General features: G+C 37.7%; 1 protein-coding gene across 1 annotated transcript in view; it reads left to right on the top strand.

Moving 5' to 3' along the window:
* syndig1l (synapse differentiation inducing 1-like) overlaps positions 1–24,347 on the top strand; it is a 47,247-nt gene that overhangs the window by 4,236 nt on the left and 18,664 nt on the right. Inside the window, exon 2 of the mRNA XM_084953091.1 lies at positions 3,148–3,794. Within this exon, the coding sequence (XP_084809217.1) occupies positions 3,279–3,794 (516 nt within the window). The 5' untranslated portion in view covers positions 3,148–3,278. The remainder of the gene's footprint in view (positions 1–3,147; positions 3,795–24,347) is intronic.

Genomic DNA, 24,347 nt, shown 5'->3' with positions numbered 1-24,347 from the left:
GAAACCACAGATAAGCCAGCAGTCTGAAAGTGAAGTGTTCTGTTGGGGTAATGTGTTCTATGAGGTAGAGTGCACTCCAATTCATCTGGCAGATTTAGTAAATGTAGCGATGACATAACCCCAATAACCACCTCCCACCACCACCATAAGTTGTATACCCAACCAGTCACTGGTTGAAGGGTACATACAATTTCACTCAGCTGAGGTTTCATTCAACTTTGCCTTGAACAGAGCCTACTTACTACTATCCCATTGAAGCTCTCAGGCTTGGTGGCTGTCCCACATGATTATGGTAATCGCAGCTGTACTTTAGTATTAATGCAGTCGTGATTTATTGATGTTAAAATGCTATTTGTGGCCCCTTTAAGTCTTGATCCTTTGATGTCCTTTGACATTTTGAAAACACTTGGACATGGGGTGTGTTATGTAACGCTTATCACTCACTCCCTGTTGGAACCAATTAATATAAAGCAGTACAAATACTAAAATATAAATTAACTTTGTGTCCACAAAATCTGCATGGATTATTCATTAACCCCACCAGGGAGATTACAGCTGATTTTCAGCAATGCTTGTAGCTGTCAGGGCTGCTGGCTGTAGATTTTTGACACTTAAGCACACATGGGTCAGAGAGCATCCTGCTGCTTAAACAACAGCACGTAACACACACAACATCAGCATCTAAAGTATTTGGCAATCCCAGGGCCGGCTCATCTTTTTTTACAAGGTACTCACACTTTTATCTGACGAACTGAAGAAGTATGTGATCCCCAGGGCTACGCACGGACCAAAAGGAGCACTGGCATGGAACAACAATGTCAGCATATTCAGACGCAGGAGGTCCAACAGGGAGGAACCATGAAAACTTTGCTGGCTGTCCAGTGCTTACAGAGCTTCAGGAAATCTGGGAGCATGGGGCTTGTGTTTTATTCATGGCGCAGAAAACATAAAAAGGATAGCTAACAAAAATCCTACATCGAGGTAATTTGAGGAAGCGAAAGAAAAAACTGCAACATATAAAGTAAATAAGGGAAGGGGAGTCGGGAAATCTGAGAAGGAAGTGATGAATACGCAGCAAATTAAAGAGTGAAACAGAGTATAATGAGGGAGCTGTTACATACAAAGCATGGATGGAGGAATAAAGAGAAGAAATGTTAATAGAAAGAGTCTTTAGGTGATTCTGAATCAGTTTCCCCTCCAGGAACCTGAGTATGTTGGACTTTTATAGGGGCTTTTTTTCTTTTGTTCTAGAGTTTATTCCAAATTCCTGTTTTGAGATGAATTATTTGTCAGAAAAAAACAAAGACAAAGCCTAAATATTTTCACAACTTCTCCTGATCATCTCTCATCTTCCTCTAAGGGAGGAATAAATGTATGGCACAGAACACAAAAGCCTGCACAGTATGAAGAATTGAACGTTATTCTAATATGATCACCAGTGCTTTACAACCACAATCAATCTACAAAGAAAGTACACAAATCTTCCGTGACATTATTAACCTATGAACTGACAGACTATTATCCTTATCCCATCACCATAATGCCAGTTTGCATTTTGTGTAATCTTGTTGTCTTCAATTGGAAATACATTACCTTCAAGCATTTAGAAATACGCCAGCAAGCCAGATATACATGATTGGGGTCAGGACCCCCCAGAAATAATCTGCTCTTGGCATTTCTATTTTAAACACAGATTAATCAGACAAGAGTTCAGGGTGCCGACTGGGAGGCAGAAAACTCTGGACTATTTTTGCAGTATGGAAATAGCTGGGAGGAGGGGAAGTTTGTAATTTGGTTTGGATTGCTTTTTAGGGCTGACTGAGGCCTATAAGTCTGGTGTTAAGTATTTGGTCCATCCTCTAAAGCTCACACTTTTCTTAGCTTTGCACTGCATGATTGGCATCAATATTATACATGTTTATAACGCTAATAATCAATGTTGGCTTCAGTATTACAAGCCTGTAGCTATTTAAGGCTGCACATCTGCAGTATACATTCATGGCAGAATCCCAGATTATTAAACAGATATAACAGCTATATTTATATACATAGTTCCCGCTCCTAAAATATGGATATGTGGAAGCCAATTACAAATGCAATTTATGTCTGCATATAAACTTATGAGAAACTGTTTATTAAAGTATAATATTTAAGAATGTTAAATTCAAAACCCACTTCTAATCTGCAAGTTTATACACAATCAAAATAACAATTATTTTAAAATCTGCATTTACATGTATCCAACTTGAAGTCTACTCAAACACCAGGTAACTGCTTTTAACACGGGATCATTATTTGCTCCCTAACTAATGAGGCCATTTAAGTCTTTGGGAACGTTCTGCATGTTCCCTTATTTCTCAAAGGGTCTCTACAGTGAATGTATCCACATGTTTGATTTGGCACAGATTTTATACCATATTTTCTCAGGGGGGGTCGTGACCCCCAGAAGCAGTAATTCGTGTGTTCGAGTGTAAGATGAATGTGTGAACCACTATTATGAATCATCACAATACAGTTACAGAATACTAGCAAGTCATTTTTAATGCTCTATCCGCTGTGTTATGTCCATCGTCAACCTATTTTATTTATCGTACATTTCATAGCCAATGTGTAACTGATTTTAGTATAATGAGTCATAAATTTATACATACATGGGAGCCTTCTGAGCTTTATATGGGTAGGAGGCCTCAGCTTATCAGGATCAGACTGTGACAGTAATGACACCCCAATGATCTCTATAAACAATGTAGTGATAAAAATCAAATTAGGTGGACAGAGAACACATGGACACTGATGGTGGAGGTTGATATTTTTAGTAGATGGAAACTTCTATGATGTACTGCTGTTAATACTCCAGTGTGTGTGTGTGTGTGTGTGTGTGTGTGTGTGTGTTCATGTTACTTTATGTGTCTAGAGCAAGGAAGCAAATTAAACTTAATTGAGTCGTCTGCAGGGTGCACCTCTCGACAAGCAGAATGTTGTAAAATTTGTTTCTGCTGAGGAAACGACAGCTAAACTTTGATCTGATGTGAGCGAGATTTGAGTAACTGCTACCTGCTGGTACATGACAAATAAAATTCTCCTTCCAAGTTTTCCACTGACTCTAAAAACGCTCCCCCTCTCTATTGCTGTTTCTTTTTCCTCTAGGTCTCAGAGTGCTTAATGCCATTAACTCCTTCACTGACATAAACCAGTCACTGAGGAGCCTCTTTCACATCACTCTTTCATCTCCCTGCTGTCACCGAGAAGCTCCTTCCACTTTTTTACCCCTGCTGATTATGGAGAATCTCAGTGAACTCCAAAATCCATTGCTGGACAAAAACAGTAAACACATGATCAATGGTTACGGAGGAGAATTCCCCAACAATCATTACCAGGAAAACATTATTAACTACTTCGCTGGAGGAGGAGGTGGAGGTGGAGGAGGTGAAGGTGGAGGAGGAGGAAAAGTGAGTAATGGCAATGCAGTGAGCGGAAGTTACAATACCAACGGGAAGGTGAAATCCCAGCAGTTTTTGGATGCCACCTCGCTACATCTGGCAGTAGAAGCCTTCTACAGACCCAATTTCATCCTATACAAGGAGGACAGTGGCAGCATTAAGGCTAAGGAATACAGAAATGAGTGCTGTGAGACCACCTTCACTGAGAAAAAGGCAAAGGAGGTGTCCAACACAACCGGGGCAGACACGCCCAGCACGGAAGAACCCCAGACGAAGCTGCTGGAGGACGGCGAACACATCAAGATCCAAACGGTTTCCTATGAGGTGGAGGAGGAGGAGTATGTGGAATATGAGGTAAGGGCAAAAAATGCATTCAGCATGGAAAGACAATGCATGATAGAAAGCTTGCATTATTTTAGATACTTTTTAAAATTTGCTCTGTTCTTAACAAAAAGCACGTAGAACTAAAATTAAAATAGAAGAATCCAAAAGTAATAAAAAAATGAACTTGTTTAGCACCTTTCAAGAAACCCAAGGATGCTTTACATGCTTTACAAAAGTATATAAGTAAACAAAAAGGCTACAGGGTGAAGGCTTTGTTGAAGAGATTATTTTTGAGAGGTTTCTTAAGAGTTCAGTGTGGGGTGTTTCAAAATTCAGATTACAGAGAGTTCCAGAGGGTGGGGGCTGCCACACTGAAGGCTCTGTCCCCAGTAGGCTCATTGCATTAGAGACTGTTTGTATGGGTGCAGCAGGTCAGATAGGTACCGAAGGACCAGAATGTTGAGGGATTTGTAAGTGAATTGTACCGAATAGTACCATATATATAATATTTTAATATATATATAAATTTCAGTTCAGTCATTCATATACGCATGTGCAGTTGTTCTGTTTCGTAGGAGAAACCCAAAGCAGGCAGCTAATGTGGGTGTGTATGTGTTTCTGTTAATTGACAGCAAGCTTGCTTGTATTCCTGTGGTAGATCTGCATTTATATCATCACAGCAAAGGATTGAGCTTAGCTCCTGGATCAGTCTGCCATTTTTGCTAAACACAAATCCATTTGATCCACTGACCTTGGCCTCAATTCCCAACTCTTGTAAAATTCATCGTTAGATAATAATAAATCACCCATGTCTGCCTCACACAGGAATATTAGGTACCACAGCTTTAGCCACAGTATTTTCACTCTCAACCGACATGACCAATAGCACAAAGCACTCCAAAGGATTTAGGGGATTGGACTGGTGGAATAGGGTGTTAAGAGTCGACCAGTGTCCTGCAACGCTTAATGGACTGGCTGCCACACACCTGAGTCCACTAGAATGAACCTGGACTGCAGTGATAAACATGCAGCTGCAGAAATGCTACGTGAAATGGGTATATATAGAATATATAAGAAATAGAAACTGGGGAAGGGAGGAATGTAAACTGAAACTGATTAACTGAAATTTCCTCAGCTCATCCTGCTCAGCTCATTTGATGTGCAAATGCCAAGAGCAAATAAAATCCAGATTTTCTGATGTGAAGGTTTATTCCATTGTAGTTGTAGATTTGCACACAAAATAAGAGCGAATACATGAGTTACAATTCTTACTGAATTCACACAAATTCTCTATTCATGGACTTCTAGAGGTTCCTTTTAACCCACTCAAAGGTTAAGCGAACACATTACCATATAGTAGACTTGTAGTCAAGACCGCCTAATCCGAGACCAAGACAAGACCAAGACCAGAGGGTATCGAGACCAAGACGAGACCAAGACCACGTAAAAGTGGTCTCGAGACCGGTCTCGAGACCAAGACCGGTCTCGAGACATCCAACTCTACCATATAGTTCATATTTTTCCACACACTTCCTGTTTAAAAATGAACAAGTGCTTAAAAAAGCATCATCAGGCCCCACAGCCAGATTTGAGATGTAAAAGAGGCAAATACACAGTGGGACTCATTATGTAGCCTCCCAACAGGAGATCATTGACACCACAAAGTGTGTGGTGGTGTCTCTACCACCAGGCCCACAGTCTGACACAATGTGCAGAAGGAAGACTAGAAAGCCCTTACACTGACATGCAAAAACTCGTCTGTCTAACATTCGAAACACTGCCATACAGGATGTATTTGCAATGTAACTAGCAAACAGCTACCAATCAATAGCATATTGATTTGTTTTCTCATGCAAAAAAATACACATCAGTAACTTGCACAGAATGCAAGTTACTAGTTTTTGTATTCTTCACTGCCTTTGCTAGCACTCTGCTATAGTTTTTATGTATTACTATTCCAAACAGTAACCTGAAAGTCACAGCAGGACTGTGGCTATGGACAATAAAAAACACATGGATTTATCTTATAGGTTGTAAAAATAGATCCAATATCAAAGTGCCTTATAACTTAATTCTGTCTAAAGGCCTTAAAATGGGAATGGGTCTATGGAACGTATATAGGAAAACCGCTTTTTGACTTGACCTTTATATAAACACTCTCTCTCTAAATTTCTTACTTACTTTATTGGCTTAGTCACCATTTTGGGTCACACTGAATTAAAAAAAATTGAGCCTATTTTGCAAGTCTCGGCCTTAGTGTGTTTCAAAATGGACGACTATCTGTGGTAGGAAATTGTATGCTTATTGGCTAACAACTTGCCAGTATCAAGTTGTTAGCTCGTGAGCATGCAGTTTTCAGTCAGGCTAGGGCCTCCTCGTCATGTAATTTATTTTCATTGTTTCCAACCAAGATGATGATGGCAGAAACTCCCATATTGAGGCTCCAAAACCGATGGGTAATATCACAGCAGCTATACCCACCTTTTATACGGTCTATGATTTTGACTCCCATATAACAACCCATATAAATCCCATAAAAAAAGGTTGTTCTTTAGAGATCGTAGCAGAAACTCAACAGGGTGCCTTTAATGACCCACCTGAAACTGAAAATCCTAAATGTGAAAAGGTACTAGATTATTTTGTGTAGCACATGTGGACTTTTAAGGCATATTGTGAAATATGAAAAATGCAGTTTGCCTAATGTAACACAATTTTATTTGTTTAAAGCATAACATGGGTGCCAATTTGTGTGACACTCTGCATGCGCTGCCATATATTACCATCCTTTGTTTTAGGCACTAGGTCTTACATGACCAATGCTCAACTGATCCAAAATCCAGCCTCGTTTCCTTTCACAATGTAACTACAAAGAAGAAGAAGAATTTTTCCTTTTCCTTTTTTTTTTGTTTACTCCACATTGACTTTTTGAAGTTTTTAATCCTTTTATCTAGTCTGCTTCTCTTTATTTGCAACTCCTCCTTAGTGAGTTGTATTGATTTAATAAAGGGATCAGTAAGGTGTAATGGTTTTTGCCTGACTCAGCTGAATAGAGCAATGAGAAAAGAGTTTTTCTCTATGGTTTCTTTCTTTCTTTCTTTCTTTCTTTTAGAACCATTTGTATTGCTTAACCAAAACTACTTCTTTTGCGATGTCTAATCCATAATCATCATTATTCCCGTGACCAGGAATGATACCACCAGTGTAAAAAGCATATTATCTGTAAAGTTTCTGAATTACTAAAACTAATAACTAGAAAGCTAATCAACCAAACTCAGCAACAAAAAAATTTGCAGGCTTATAGAACAGCAGTGCAGTGCTTCCGACTACATAATGTGACCTATGTCTGCTTGAAGCATGATTCTGGTGATTAGAGTTATGGTATTTTTGTCAGCTTGGTTAAGATTTGGACAAAAGCCTTTTTACTGGTGCGCTGGACCTTAATACTACTGTATGCGCCGGTTTTATATAAAGACAGAAATATGAATGCAAATTCTTTAGATCAAATTTATAAAGCCCATTCGCTTAGAATCGCTTATAAACAGACCTTTGCAGCGTTTCAGGCAGGCACAGTGTTAGCATTAGTCACAAACCCCATTTATGGCCAGTTGGGCCCATCCAAAAACATGCTTTATAAATCAGGCAGTCTTCATTTACACAGAAAGCTGTTGGGGTCATAATTTGTGTCATTCTCTCTGCTGCCATTTTAATATCACCACCTGCCGTTTCTCTTCATTTCTCTTAATTGGATGCCATTTTGAAAAGGCTGTCAACCTGATCCGCCCAGTCCCAAAAGAACTAGTATAGCAGCTGATATCCTCATAGATCTTCTCACCTTTTTGGCATCATGTAAATTAGTATGAATTTTATCTGGACCGCTAGTCGTTTCCTTCACTTCCCATTTCAATCAAATGAGTTGAGATTTGCTCTTGTTGGACTTTTTTTTATTAACCAATATAAAATGATCCAATTTGGCAGTCCAGCTATGGGTTATTATTAACAATTAGAAACTTACTTATTCACTGTCATCTAATAATCATAATGGGTTTAAAAAAATATATATATAAAGAAACTCAAAGTTCCTGGTCTGAAAATTGAAGCTGATTTGAAAGTGTAATAAACCAGCTTTTTGATTCCTATTGTAACAGACTACAAAAAAGTAACCATGTGAGTTAATGGTCATTTTCAATTGAGTATGATATTTATTTTGTAAACTGTTTCCATTTTTAAAATAGAGAGCAGACTACCATGTGTATGTTCACTGTCTGCTAAGGTTCTACCTTGGAACCATAACTCACTCATGATGTGCAATTTCAAGAAATGTGATGATGTGATGTTACCTTGGCTATATCCTTTTCTTAATACACAGTGTTTATATACATAAGGTTTGAAGTATGTAGAATCACAAAATACATTTAAAAAGTCTAAATTTTGATATATTTTTTTAATCATATAATCTGTATCTGCATTGTGAATCGATGCATCACTCATGCTAAATAGATTTATCCCTTAATTGAGTGATAAACTCATTTACAGGATTCTCTTACATTCCCCATAGTAAACCCCAGATTGTCATGCAAGGTATTTGCCTTACCCATTACATTACACAGCCAGCTGTCTTTGCCCGCATCGCCCTTATTAAAAGCCTGGTGCCATCACATGTTTTAAACGTCTGGCGCCGCTTATAGTATTAAACGCCTGGCACCAATTACAATGGAATTTAAAATGGCAGGTGGCATTAGTACTGTAGTTTCAGTCTGCTTGTTCTCTGCTTACCACATTGCCCCTACATTGGTAGCAGTTTGGCAGCTTTGGTTAATTGTGTGGATGCTTTAAGCATCCACACTATTGAGTTCCTCTTGGGACTTCCGTACACTTTTTGGCACTTAACTACTTCCACAATTTTCAGCCGATTTTCACCGTTCAAACTTTAAACTATTCTGCTATTTCTGCTAATGATGGCTATGTCTTTTGGTATTTTTCACTATTATACTTTTTAAAATATTAAGCTTAATTTGTCCCATTGAAATGAATGGGAAACTTCTGCAATTCTGCTAAAATTTGCTTGTTTTTGAAACTTAACTACTTCCTCATATTTTCACGTAGAACAACCATTCAAACTTTAAAATGTTCTCAAATTATTGGGCTATTCAGGTATAAATCAGCTTTTTCAAATCTTTTACCGTTTTACTTTTATGCCTCTTAAAGTTTTCAGTTGCAAAATTGTGATTTTTCACAAAATACATGCGTTGTTATGGTTGCTATGCACTTGGCTTCCAGTGTGCCACTGAAGGTTTTGCAGTCTTCTCTTCATGTCCGAACAACTTCTTGCTACTTGCTCAATTTTCACTCAACTTCCACAAATTATACATCAAAACGTAGGTATTTTTGCTGGCTTTCCGAAAATGTCACTATCATTGTTGTGGGATTTATAGAATTTTGGCAAATCTCCTCAGACCAACACAAAGTCGCAAAACTCTCCATAGAAAGTCAATGGAGAGCTTGTTCAAAATCACCGCTTGATTTCTGTAATGAGAGGCATATTCGAATCGTCATATCTCCTTAACGAAGCAAAGTTAAGACATGAGGCTTGTCCCAGTATATCTTCAGACACTCCTGACGCTCACAATTCAAGAATTATTTTCTCACCTATTACCGTTCTGAAATGAGTTAGACTTGTTTGAGGGTAGGAAATTCGTCCTTCGCTCAGATTTCTTCAGATTTCAAACTCTGGAAATGAACCACTTTTTTCTCTCGTCATATCTTTTTAATGGATTTCCACAGAGACGTGAAAATTTCCATGATTGTTCACCAAAGCCTGCTGTCTCTTACGGTGAAAGAATGATATTGATACTCCACATAGATTTAGAGTTAGAAAGCGTTGTTTGAGGGCAAGTCAAGGCAGTTTTTGCTTTGCTCTACTCAGTTATGGTGCATTAGAAGTCAAATATCTTTAATAATTCATATTTTAATGATAAATTGTCAACACTGGAAGATTCCCCCATCTCTTCTGAACAAAACGGTGTAAGAATGACCGTTCTAGCCCCTACGGTTAGGAAATTATGGTCATTTGTTTGAGGGGAGTCGTCCTTATGAGAAATAGACTGCAAAAATCCTGTGTCTCTCTGTGCTGCGTGCACCTGTTTTGGCGGGAAAAAGTGCACAGGCTCTCTGATTGGTGGATTCAAATTCAGCAGCTCCCAGGCTGCTTGACTGAGCTAGAAACTTACTTCTCTCTCCCTGTGTGTGTGTGTGTGTGTGTGTGTGTGTGTGTGTATGTGTGACAGAGAGAGAGAGAGAGAGAGAAAGCCTTTTTATGGGATGATCTCATTGTAAGATTCAAATTCAATATATTTAGACTGGTTGACTGAATTGGATCTTGTGTGTGTGTGTGTGTGTGTGTGTGTGTGTGTGTGTGTGTGTGTGTGTGTGTGTGTGTGACAGAGAGAGAGAGAGAGAGAGAGAAAGCCTTTTTATGGGATGATCTCATTGTAAGATTCAAATTCAATATATTTAGACTGGTTGACTGAATTGGATCTTGTGTGTGTCTCTCTCTGTGCATGTGTGTTTCCATATGTGTCCATATTTGTGATTGTGTGGCTGTTATATTTTTTTTTTGCCGATTTTTTTCATTTAACAAGTATATTTGAGGGACCCGTAGCATGTTCAGCATTTTTTCAGCTGTCCATTTTGCTTTTCCAATTTTTCTGTTTAAGTTATTACTATTGTGCTAAATCATAGCATTTCTGCTGTTTTATAAGATTTGTGCTAAATATAGTATTTCTGATTAATTATAGTTTTTCTACCAAATCATAGTATAGTATTTTTGCTTTTTATAGGATTTTTATAGGATATTTATATTGCTTAATATAGTATTTCTGCTTTTTATAGGATTTGTGCTTAATATAGTACTTCTGCTTATTATAGGATTTGTGCTTAATATAGTATTTCTGCTAAATGTAGTATTTATGCTTAATCATAGTATTTCTATATATTACTGCCAGGTCCCCAGGCAGCCAATCCTCTGTGAGGACTGAGGCATTCAAATTTACATATCAGGGCCTGCACGGCTTCCCAGCCAGCCAATCATATCTTAGGGATGAGACATTCAAATTTACAAATCAGGGCCTGGACGGCTTCCCAGCCAGCCAATCATGTATGTGGGCTGAGGCATTCAAATTTGCATATTGGGGCCTTCGTGGCTTCTAAGCCAACAAGTCATCGATGTCATATATCTCTAAAAATTCATATTTTAATGATAAATTGTCAACACTTGACGATTCCCCCATCTCTTCTGAACAAAACGGTGTAAGAATGACCGTTCTGGCCAATACAGTTAGGAAATTATGGTCATTTGTTTGAGGGGAATCCTCACTATGAGAAATAGACTACAAAAATCCTGTCTCTGTGCTGCGTGTGTGCACCTGTTTTGGCGGGAAAAAGTACACAGCCTCTGTGGATTCAAATTTAGCAGCTCCCAGGCTGCTTGACTGAAAACATGCTTCTCTCTCCCTGTGTGTGTGTGTGTGTGTGTGTGTGTGTGTGTGTGTGTGTGTGTGTGTGTGTGTGTGTGTGTGTGTGTGACAGAGAGAGAGAGAGAGAGAGAGAGAGAGAGAGAGCCTTTTTATGGGATGATCTCATTGTAAGATTTAAATTCAATATATTTAGACTGGTTGACTGAATTGGATCTTGTGTGTGTGTGTGTGTGTGTGTGTGTGTGTGTGTGTGTGTGTGTGTGTGTGTGTGTGTGACAGAGAGAGAGAGAGAGAGAGAGAGAGGGTGAGCCTTTTTATGGGATGATCTCATTGTAAGATTTAAATTCAATATATTTAGACTGGTTGACTGAATTGGATCTTGTGTGTGTGTGTGTGTGTGTGTGTGTGTTTGTGTGACAGAGAGAGAGAGAGAGAGAGAGAAAGCCTTTTTATGGGATGATCTCATTGTAAGATTCAAATTCAATATATTTAGACTGGTTGACTGAATTGGATCTTGTGTGTGTGTCTGTGTTTGTGTGACAGAGAGAGAGCGAGAGAGAGAGAGAGAGACCCTCTTTAGGGCAGCATCTCATTGTTGGAAAAAAATATAATATATTCAGACTGGTTGACTGGCATAGACCCTCCGTGTGTCTCTCTCTCTGTGCATTTGTGTATACATATTTGATTTTGTGTGCATCTGTTGGCTGTTCCTTCTTGTTTTTTAAATTTATTTTTATTTCTTTATTTTTTTTTCACAGGTGAACAACAATTAGTTTTGAGGGAACTTAACCATGTTCCGTTTTTTTTTTCAGCTTGTCATCTTACTTTTCCAGTATTTTCACTTAAGTTATTACTATTCTGCTCAATCATAGTATTTGTTCTAAATCATTGTTATTATGCTATATTGTAGTATTTCTGCTAAATCATACTATTTCTACTATATTATATTTTTCTTTCTAAATATAGCATTTCTGCTATATAATTGTATTTCTGCTATGTTATAATATTTGTGCTAAAACAGAGTATTTGTGCTGAAACATAGTATTTCTGCCAAATGATAGTATTTCTGTCAAATTATAGTATTTGTGCTAAAACATAGTATTAATTTAAAATGACAATATTCATAGTTCATCACAGTGTCTCTGGTAAATCACAGTATTTCTGCTCTGTTGTACTATTTTTCTAAATCATAGTGTTTCTGTAATGCTTAAGTATTTTTGGCTAAATATATTCTTTCTGTTATCTTATACTATTTCTCCTAAATTCTTGTATTTTTGAGAAGTTATCATGTTTCTGGTAAGTTACAATATTTCTGCTAAGTTCTGCTATGCTATTGCATTTCTGCCAAGTATTATGTTTCCTCTAAGATATTGCAGTTCTGCTAAGTTATTCCATTTTAGCAAAGTTCCTTTGCTTCTGCAAAGTTTTTACAATTTCTGCAACTTTTCAGCTTTTTCAGCTAGTTTTGCATACAGCTTCAGCTTTAAAGCATCCACACTGCATTTTCGCAGGAAATGCAAATTTTTCTAGTTCACTTTGTGTTCCTGACCTCGTGTTGTTGTGACGCACAGTAATGCAGACAGGGAGCATTGTTTTTTCAGCATGGATATTGCTGTTTTTGATGGTTGCAAACAATTTCATGGTCCATTACCACAATCACCTGAACTGGATTTGGCGTAGAATGGGATTTGTCATAACTACTATATATCTGTATTAAATTTGGTCTTTTCCAAAATGTATATAGCCCTCCACCCCACACTCCCTCAATTTAGTTCTCTCTTCTATGTGAGTGTTGAGTGGTTAAGGATGACTTGTGTTGTGAAGTCACACAAGTCATGACGAACTGAACCTCAGGTTGTTTATATATCTTCAGTTCAGCTTCTGTGCACTTAAGTGAATATTGCTGCTGATGGATGCTTGCATGAATTCAAACAGTGCACATTCCACTATAGCTAACTTAACTCTCATATTCCCTCTGTCAGTGTGTAGCACGATGTTCCTCTTCACTGTTTGGGTGGTTTATGGTCTGAACAGGATCCCAAATTTAAAAAAAAGTCATCATGTTAGATCTGATATATTGCCTACCTGAAATGGTAGTTCAGTCACAAGATGTTAGTCACAAGCTCCTTTCTATCCAACCATTTAAGGCTCGAAGCTGTCTCACCCAATTAACACACTTTATACCTGAGGTGGCATTCATACTGCCTGAGCTGTGCTCACCAAATTGTTCTTATATTGTCCCACTTCAGATCTGTAATTTCCCGAATTCCTTAGTCTTTTCTTGCAATAACAAAAGTTTCTTTGTTCATAATATATACATTTAACTGTGTAAGTCTCTTATGGTCCCAGGGACTGTGCGTGCCATGTCTACTCAGATTGTTCCAGAGAAAAACTCAAAGTCATAGCTGTAGTAAATCTGTCTCCTGCCCGACTTCTCAGTCCTTGTCGAACTGTGTGCACATGCCAGAGCTTCATTTCCACTCCATCAGTTATCCACTGGATATAGAAACGCCCTAAAACATTCAATTAATACTTGTGCCTGCTTCACCTCTCATTAAACCTGTCAGTGAGAAGAAGTACAGTTTAACTAATTGTATGTCATTGCTGAGCTTCTACAACAGCAGAACGGCTGTCTTTATACACTACCGCGACACAGCTGTGGTTACTTATAAGGCTTCTACCACAAATTACTCACATTACTCCAGCAGTACTTGAATCTTGATTATTAAACACAGAAGGGTAATAAAATAGTTTTTTATACCTCTCATATTGGAACAAATCCCACAGAATATAGTGCATTAAAATGAATAAAATACAAATAAATAATATTAGGGTTTAAATCGGAAGAAGTTCATCGCTCATTAAAAGCAGAATTAAGTGAGCCTTGAGTTGAGGAATAATTAAAAGTCAAAATTAGTGTTTTCCCAAACCTTTGGAGCCACGGCATATATTTCACATCAGAAAAATCATGCGGCACACCACCAAACAAAAATGTCACGAAAAGCATATTGATCATTTTTGCCCGCGCCCCAGCGGGATTGGTTCGGTTTGTCCGTAGTATACATTTTTTGCTTTCTTCTGACCACTACTCATCCTAGGGCCTTCATCTGTGTCAGAATTTTCTCCAGGACATATCTTCCTTTAATTTTTAATTCCCAATATACTATATATCATGAAATCTATTAGGGCTATGCAAACACATATATATTTTCATAAATTATAATATGCATAGGGTGGCTCCACTCAAGTTGGCTGGATTCCTTTCTTGGACATTTCAAGATTACATTACTGAGAAAATCTTTTAATCAGGTTTCAGGTTTTAATCAGGTTTACCCCCCTTTTTTTAACTTAATGAATGAACAGCTTAGCCAGTACAGTATGCTCATGTTACTTTTCCTTTATTTTGCTGATTATGTGTGTATATGTGTGTGTTTAAATTACAAAAAAGACAGATAAAAAGAGAACTACTGCAGTGGAAAGAAGTATTTTATTTTTAAAAGGGTGGGCCTGAAAGGAGTTATTATATAAAGCAAAAACTCTCCAATGATCAAAGTGCATGAGTAAATTGCAGATAGCCTCTGAGGAGAATCAGTAAAGTAGAATAGCAATTTCTTCAAGTACGAAATTAGAAGTAAAGCAGCTCTTAATGATATTACTGGAGAAACTGAAATCTCAGTATGATTCAAAGTACCATTTGTCTTTTTTAAACACTTTTAGAGCTCAGTAACATCTCAAGTGTAAAAAAAAAACCCCAATAATTTATTCAAAACACTAAAACATCAAATGATTAACTTTTGTTTACTAACACTTACATTCCTTTTTACAAAATGCATCCTCTGTCCAAAAGCCCCTTTTAAGTCTTACATCTCCCATTAGAGTACTTTATTAGTTTTTCCCCTTTATTAGTTTTATTTTATTTTGAGTGAAATATTGAAAAGCAGAGGATTTTGTAAGCAGAACATTTGCTGAATAGAAGCAGCATAATGGCATGCACCAGAATTATTGAATCTGTCCCAGCTGCAAGGTCACAGTTCTGCATTGTGACCTCCATGTAGAACATGAAAGGTGAGAGTTTTGCCTTCAGAAAACACTTTACGTGTTCGAGGTGTCTGTGCCAGACAACTGAGGCAACCTCACCTGCCTCCTCTTATCAGCGTCAACCACAGGAGGTCTACCAAATGAAGCCCTCTTTCTCTGCCTTGCTCCTGGTCTCACTTTTGTGAGGTGGGAACATACAGTCAGCTTGATTTGAAAGAGCTCCTGTGTTTTAGGCACTGATTTTTCCAAAATTATGCAAAAGGTATGCCTGCTCAGATCCCAGCTGTAGTCACTAATCTTGAATGCCAATAAAGTATGTCACACGAGAGGTAAACTATTTATTTATTTGTTTATTCTTTTTTAATTTATGCTGTTAGACGATGTCATTATCATGTCACAGTGACTGATACAGGCCGTCAAGATGCCAGTGCTCATATTACAACAGTTGGCAAGTTACTACTCTGCTTTATTATTTAGTTGTGTGACAATATAATCAAGTTAAAGGTGACGGTTCTGGTGTGCAGAGTCTGAGTAGGGGGACAGTGTAACTGATGTTTTTCTAACTGAAACCAAAAAAAGAGGGAAGAAAATGCATTTAGAGCATTTTTTCACTGCAAGTCAGGGTTGAAAGAGAATCCTCTGCAAAAAATAAATAAATACATTTGAGTGGGAGGTGCAACCTTTGAATTTGGTGGTGAAAAATGTTTTTTCGGGTAAGCTCTACACAGGGGCAGGTAGCGACCTGGTGGATAGGTCTTGAAGAGAGTGCATCAATCAAATAAGTACTTGCAGGAAGCATGATGTGGCAGGACAAAACACACCAAGGCCACGGTACTACCTGAAATCACTCATCCCGTGATAGTGGTGGTAGTATCAAATTGAGAAGACAGGTGGAGTTAATGAACCAGCAGAAACTGATTTGCCTTGATCATAACCCGTTCCCATTACTTACCATTTCACACCTCAGTATCTGGGTTTTTAGATGGCAAATTCTTCAGTATCATGAAATGACACTTTAACTTAATCATAACATGATTGCTAAACATTGTAGTAGGGTGATTTAGTAGGTATTATGGCTGTGGTTTAATTTCATTTTTGACTGGGCCCCAGAGGTCTGTAAGTGTCCAACTGACCACTTACAGGCCAAATAATTGGGGCAGTTATTAACTTATACATTAAAACTGTTCTTATACTTAAGCTGCAAACACTAATTTAGCTTTGTACAAGTCAGTTTATACTGTTGGCTGAGTTAAAACTAAAGAAGTTTAAAATTAAAAGAGAAGAATTAAAATATGTTGTCTTATTACTGTTTTGTTTCTTCAGCTGTCATCCTCCCATATCCCATCGTCTCTCTTTCACTGTCCACAAAGCATCAGCAGCTCTGCACAGAAGTACAGAGAGCTGCAATGTCAATGTTCAACTGTCCTGTTAATACCCTTCCCCCCAAGGTCCTAACTTTCACGCTAAAACCCTGATACTAGTGTAACGATTATGTGTGTACTATACATATATAGAATCAGGGATGAATGGGCTTAACATGTTACTGGCGTTGACATACTGGAATATGGGTGTTCTTTAAATCATGTGAGTAAATGTGTCTCTGTCACAGCAGCAGCATTATGCTAGTGTATGTTGTTTGTTGTTATATCACATATTGTTAATTTGAGAAAAACCTCTGAGCCTCGCTGGTAAACATACTTACATGGTGTTAATGATATGAACAGTTCCATTATAAGTGCTATATTTATGACTCCCTTAAAGCATGGAATGTGCTTTGAGAAGCTACATATTCAGAAATATAACAGGAAAAGAAAAACGCCTGGTAGTCTTTCCTAGAATGGGAGGACTTCACCAGCACAGTGTTAATGGAAGAGGAGAATAAATGACAGCAACGAATACTACCAAAACTTGAGTTTGAAAATGGCTGCACCATCTGTTGCATGTTCTTCGGCGTACAGAATTTGCAATCATCAGTGCATATCATATTCAGTGGCAACATTTCATTAAATCATTAAATCCTGTCTTTCTTCAGCTTTTCCAATTGAGATATTGTAATTTTAAAACCCTAAGCCTTGAAGAGAAATCCAGAGAAAGAAATACAATAAATGACCTCTGTTGCCTTTCTGAATTTTAAATCAGACCAGTTTGATTGAAAAGGTTATCAATTCTGTCTAAATCTGTGGGAATATGAGTGCCTATGGCTTAATTAAATCCAAAATGTAGTCATTCTTCAGTTCACTGCACGCACATTGTTCTTCCTCTGAAAGGTCTAACCATTATGACAATGTTTCATGTATTCTAGTGAAATCTTTCAGACATTTCTTTGTGGCAGAAAATGACAGACCAATCTCTGGAGTCATTCCCAATTCAGCAAAATTAAAGCGTTCTCTTTTCAAACTAAAGATATTTATTTCTCAGCTTGGAAAATCTTTCTGATCTATCAAAATCTTCTGGTTCCAAAAACATGATTGAACATTGTAACTTTCCAGAGTCTGTGAGTCACTGCTTCCATTGGCCGAGAATAACTCAAAAATGTGATCATGATAAGTAGAAACCTTATCCTTCATTAAAGATTGTTTTTTTTTCTCCTTTGATGTTATATTCATTTGGAATGTCAGTAATTTACGCTAATTCCATATTAAGTTTTTCTTCAATGTTAATTTATAAAATGATTTAGGAATGCTCATTTATGTGTATTTATTAAGTCGCTCTGCTCTTGGCTGCCTTTTTACATCATTTAAAGAATGGATCAAATCTCGTGCCAAAAGTACTTTTGGCCACTTTGTGTGTGATAACATGCATGATTAGTATATTTGAAGTTGTAAAGAGTCCAGATAGGTATGAAAGGCACCACTGCAAAGACAGCGGATTTTTCCATTCTATTTAATAGGACACTAAAATCCTCCTCCAACCACATGGACACATTTTGTTGGAGGAGTATTAACAGCAACATCATAAGTCCTTGGGTGATTGTTAAACGGAAGAGTATGGCAGTGATGTTCTGTCTAATGCAATACTAAGTCACACACAAACAAAACATGCCAACCAAACTCTGTTTGCATTCTGACGATCTTTGCTTCCTGGGATCGTGTGGTATTAAAATGGGATATCAGTTTGAGTCACTGCATTTCATTAATTGTTTGGCATGGCCTTGCTCTCTTCCACTCAGCATGCATTAATAATTGGCCCTATATATTATACAAATGACCACTTGGAAAGCCACAGGGTTAGTTCCACAGGAATTATAAAATTAAGCAAACTTGGCCTTGAGGGGGTGTGAATAATGACATATTTTTAAAGTTGCAGAATTTTATATAAGGAATTCTTTTTTGTAGATCTTTTAATTACATAAACCTTTGTTTTTCTATTAGTATTTTCCTACCCGATGATTATGGAAAACATTTCCACTGCACTTTGAGCTAATACAACTTAGAAACCAACTTTAATGAACTGTGTGACTACAGGTTTGTTTGTGCCTCCTCCACCTGAATTATCTCCTAATATGACAGTGTTTTACCAAAACCCTGAGTCTGCCTCGAACCTAATCATAAATACGTCAAATGAGGTTGTTGTAGAGACACAAACAGCCTTTTTAGTTGTTTATTTAATCTTAAAGATCATTTTTCTTTTTTATTTACCCATAGCCACAGTTTAGACAAAGGAGCACACCAATTTGGGTTCTAGGAATAGGCAGAGGAAAAAGCATTAATGATGGTCATCATAGTGATTCAAGTGCATGTTTGCACAGTCTCTACCCAGAACAGGAGTGGGAGTCAGTAAGCAGCAGCAGGCATAATTGGTCATCCTAAATGAAGATAATATGATATGTGGCTTTCACTGTTAATTACAGAATAAGGAGTAAAAGACTCTCCTTATTTTTGGTTCTGAATAAGATTCCTGAAAGAGAAACGAAGTAGCACAGATTTTCTCTCTGCCAGACGTCACTGTTGCAACTTTAATCCTTGCCTGAATAGCAGTTCAGAGTATTAAAACGTGAATAATGAGAAAGATGCTTTTGCAATGAGTTTCGAGAAATATCAGCCCTTCGGGAGTGATTACATGTTGCAAATCTGAGCAGTTTTTTCCCTCTTTCTTTCTTTCATTTATTTATTTATTTATTTATTTATTTATTTTTATGGGCAGACATGTAATGATTAGTCTGTTGGATTTAGGTTTTTTTTCCTCACAAAATAAGCAATATGTAGAATTTGTGGCTAGTTATAATACCAAGAGGGTGTTCTGATTTATATCCCATCTGTCCCTCTCCATTACTGTGGCAGGTCTGACTTGACACCTTTTCAATGGATGTGAATATGTAATACAGTCATGCCAAATCACGTATTACACAGCTAAAGGCACCAGCGAATCAATTACCTGCTAAATTATAGATGCAAGCTTTTTTACTGTTAATGCAGCTACCGTCTCAGTTGGGGTGACGGTGCTCTCATCCCAACTTGCAGGAAGGTGTTTTGGATGTTCTATATTCTGAAGCTACTTAGATTAGTTAAGACAGCCCTATCCTTTGAGTTTTTTCAGGAGTTTCTTTCATTTGCATAATGTAGGAACACAGTGTGCTCCTGTTTGCTGAAATATTAGTAGTTGCAACTTTGTATAAACCATATAAGTTGCATTAGTATTGCAACTTATATGGTTTATACAAAGTTCACGATCCATCATTCTGCATGTTTTTTTTAATTTGTTTGTTTTTTATTTTGATCCTTTTACCTTGTCATAGAGTTTTTTCATTTTTATTTATGCTATGTATGCCTTTTTTTTCATAGTGGAGAAGTGATGGGAATGAATGGTAGTACTATATGGGGAGCAACACATAGCAAAAGTCCTTGGATTGACCAGTCAGATTCATGATTCATGAAACCCTGTAGGCTACAACTGCACCTTTAAAAAGTGTTTCAAAAAAGATAAAATCTAACTTGTACTGGGGTCCCACAAAACAAGAATTTGTTATTTTTGTCAGATTTAATCACCAATTTCTGTGCTCAACAGCACAGTTTTGCTTATGCATTTCAACCTGTTTACACAACCTGATGTGAATGCTAAGCATGATGTGTAGTGTTTCCCTCTTGCAGCCTCATTACACGATCCTAAATTGCACACCTGTCAACAAGAAGCAACGGGGCAACGAAAAGGAAAAATAACAAATATTTTGTTCATTAATCCAACACTGCGAGTACATCCCCTTATAACTGCAATACATGTTTGGGAGAACGACATCATGAAAAGCTCTTAATACTGAATATCCCTCTCACCCAGAGTTTGTGCACTCAGGTACTTTGTAAATCTTACTAATCATATGGTACAGATTATATTATTTTTTACTTGGTGTTTCTTCTGTTATTCCTCTGAAACCCCTAAAACCTCACATCTAGGGCATCTTTTTTTACTAGCTAAATGGGGATCTGACTGTGAGAACAAGGGATGGTGAGCACTCATGGTAGCAAATTGTATCTGCACACTAAATCATACTTTTTTTCACTCTAAATGGAACCACAAGTTACAAAATAAACATTGTGCTGTATTGATAGACTATAAACTAACATCTGAGAAAATATGGTTATTAGGAACATTTTTACTGAGGTCATATATCGAATGTGATGAGGCTTTTTTTTTTAAATAACCAGAGCAGTGTTGCTCTGTTAGTTAGAAGAAAAAGCAAATTTAGACATTACATTAAATTAAATGTGATACTTTATACCATTTTCAGAAGCATAGGAGTGAAAAAATGATTGTGATTAGAACAGTGCAAACAATAACCCCAATGACAACACTATTTTTTTAGGTTGTCTGATGTGGTGCAAAATAAAGCAAAATACAGTTGCGGAACTGTAAGTTGTTTGTATGCCAGATATTTGATTTGATAAGGAGTTGGTAATGTAGGCTAGCATTCTTTCTGTCTAGTGGCTGGGACGTTAAGAGAAACATAACTGTTTTTGGTGTTATCCTGTTAAATTAACACTGTGCATGGACCTGCATGGTTGAACTGGCACAGATTTTATGTCTGATGCCCTTCCTAACGCATTGCATTTATCTTGATACCAGCATTAGCTGTATGCTAGCTTATGACGCGCTGAGGCTGGGTTTGTTATCCATCAGGGAATTTCTGATAGTTAAATGGTTAATGTTAATGGGTACACTGGTCAGGTTAATAGTTACATTAAATATTTAATATGCCAATGCTGCTGAAATGAGTGCTTAACTGACCTTGAAGTTCATTGTTCTATTGTTGCTGTTTGTGTTCAGCTGCTAGCGAGGTGAGGGGCTGTGTGCCAACCTGGCTGTAAAGTTGAGTGTCAGCTAGAGGTGAAGACACAACAGAGTACCACCAAATGTGCATGGGGTTGTTATGGCAATACCCCATAATGTCATTTCTATGTGATACCTGCTACTCAGTCTGTGGCTCTTTTGTCAAACTCCAAGACCAGAGTATTGTTTCTGTGCAGCCACTCCCCTCATAGTTTCATAAATGGTTGTTTTGATTTCTGTGAAGAAGATGCTTTCATAAATCATTGAGTGATGCCACTGACTAGCCAATCCGTGGCATGCAGTCTGCTGATGTCACATTTTTGGATCACCTCAGATAGCTGGAAATCCCGGTCGAGTAGGTATTTAAAAAAAAAAAACCTGGTACCAGGTACTATGACCTAATGGAAATCCCTAAAAACCATTTTGAGCTGTGCCGAGGTGACCCGAGTAGGTACTAATGGAAATAGGCCATTAGTGTCGATACGGTTGTTAATGTAATACAATAGTGCTTTTTTGTGTCGATTAGTACTGAATCACTAGTGGCTACAGACTTCTGCTTGTTGCTTTAACGTTCTTTGTTTTCTTGCACGATTTCTTTTCATTTCACCTGAATTCATATTCACCACCCGAAATATAAATATTCTGAATGTAATCTACAGGGAGTGCAGAATTATTAGGCAAGTTGTATTTTTGAGGAATAATTTTATTATTGAACAACAACCATGTTCTCAGTGAACCCAAAAAACTCATTAATATCAAAGCTGAATGTTTTTGGAAGTAGTTTTTAGTTTGTTTTTAGTTTTAGCTATTTTAGGGGGATATCTGTGTGTGCAGGTGACTATTACTGTGCATAATTATTAGGCAACTTAACAAAAAACAAATATATACCCATTTCAATCATTTATTTTTACCTATGAAACAAATATAACATCTCCACATTCACAAATATACATTTCTGACATTCAAAAACAAAACAAAACAAATCAGTGACCAATATAGCCACCTTTCTTTGCAAGGACACTCAAAAGCCTGCCATCCATGGATTCTGTCAGTGTTTTGATCTGTTCACCATCAACATTGCGTGCAGCAGCAACCACAGCCTCCCAGACACTGTTCAGAGAGGTGTACGGTTTTCCCTCCTTGTAAATCTCACATTTGATGATGGACCACAGGTTCTCAATGGGGTTCAGATCAGGTGAACAAGGAGGCCATGTCATTAGTTTTTCTTCTTTTATACCCTTTCTTGCCAGCCACGCTGTGGAGTACTTGGACGCATGTGATGGAGCATTGTCCTGCATGAAAATCATGTTTTTCTTGAAGGATGCAGACTTCTTCCTGTACCACTGCTTGAAGAAGGTGTCTTCCAGAAACTGGCAGTAGGACTGGGAGTTGAGCTTGACTCCATCCTCAACCCGAAAAGGCCCCACAAGCTCATCTTTGATGATACCAGCCCAAACCAGTACTCCACCTCCACCTTGCTGGCGTCTGAGTCGGACTGGAGCTCTCTGCCCTTTACCAATCCAGCCACGGGCCCATCCATCTGGCCCATCAAGACTCACTCTCATTTCATCAGTCCATAAAACCTTAGAAAAATCAGTCTTGAGATATTTCTTGGCCCAGTCTTGACGTTTCAGCTTGTGTGTCTTGTTCAGTGGTGGTCGTCTTTCAGCCTTTCTTACCTTGGCCATGTCTCTGAGTATTGCACACCTTGTGCTTTTGGGCACTCCAGTGATGTTGCAGCTCTGAAATATGGCCAAACTGGTGGCAAGTGGCATCTTGGCAACTGCACGCTTGACTTTTCTCAGTTCATGGGCAGTTATTTTGCGCCTTGATTTTTCCACACGCTTCTTGTGACCCTGTTGACTATTTTGAATGAAACGCATAATTGTTCGATGATCACGCTTCAGAAGCTTTGCAATTTTGAGATTGCTGCATCCCTCTGCAAGATATCTCACTATTTTTGACTTTTCTGAGCCTGTCAAGTCCTTCTTTTGACCCATTTTGCCAAAGGAAAGGACGTTGCCTAATAATTATGCACACCTGATATACGGTGTTGATGTCATTAGACCACACCCCTTCTCATTACAGAGATGCACATCACCTAATATGCTTAATTGGTAGTAGGCTTTCGAGCCTATACAGCTTGGAGTAAGACAACATGCATGCAGAGGATGGTGTGGACAAAATACTCATTTGCCTAATAATTCTGCACTCCCTGTATTTTTTTAAGCAGGTAAATAATTCAGTGCCCTGTGGCTGTTAAGTAGTTTCTTTCTACATTCAGACCATCCTGTAGTACTTTACCTTTGCGTAGCCTCACACAATTAATTTCTGTTATTTAAACTGCTGGCTTTTGCTTTTAAAGTAGTTGAAGATATAACTTTCATTTTCTTTTATTGCACTGTTTTGGATATCGGTGGAAAAGGATGTATTTGATTTTGTTCACAAAATAATGGCAGAAGTGCATACTAAACTATCGGGTAGACACACACACAATGGGTTATTTTATGAAATAATACATGTAATGTGTAATAAAATAAAATGCTTCGGTACCCAAATTTGTGAAAATCCTCCCTATGATTTTTGCAAAGATTAAAAATGATCTTGCTGTTGTCATCAGGAATTGTGACATTTAGATGACATCAGATGTGATGAAAATAAATCAATAAATAAAACATTTAATTAAATTCTACAGGTTGGGGGGCACATTTCCTGTAGTGCAAATTACACAAGCTTTTGTTTAAGCTGTCACAGCAGAATGGTGAAATCATCAGTTAGCTGTTCATTAACTGTCAGCCAGTTACCGCATGTT

The sequence above is a fragment of the Perissodus microlepis genome, chromosome 15, assembly GCF_051167445.1.
Source record: "Perissodus microlepis isolate ML-2025 ecotype Zambia chromosome 15, ASM5116744v1, whole genome shotgun sequence".
NCBI classification, from domain to species: Eukaryota; Metazoa; Chordata; class Actinopteri; order Cichliformes; family Cichlidae; genus Perissodus; species Perissodus microlepis.
Note: the sequence above shows the minus strand (reverse complement) of the source record. Positions and strands in the feature narration are given on the sequence as shown.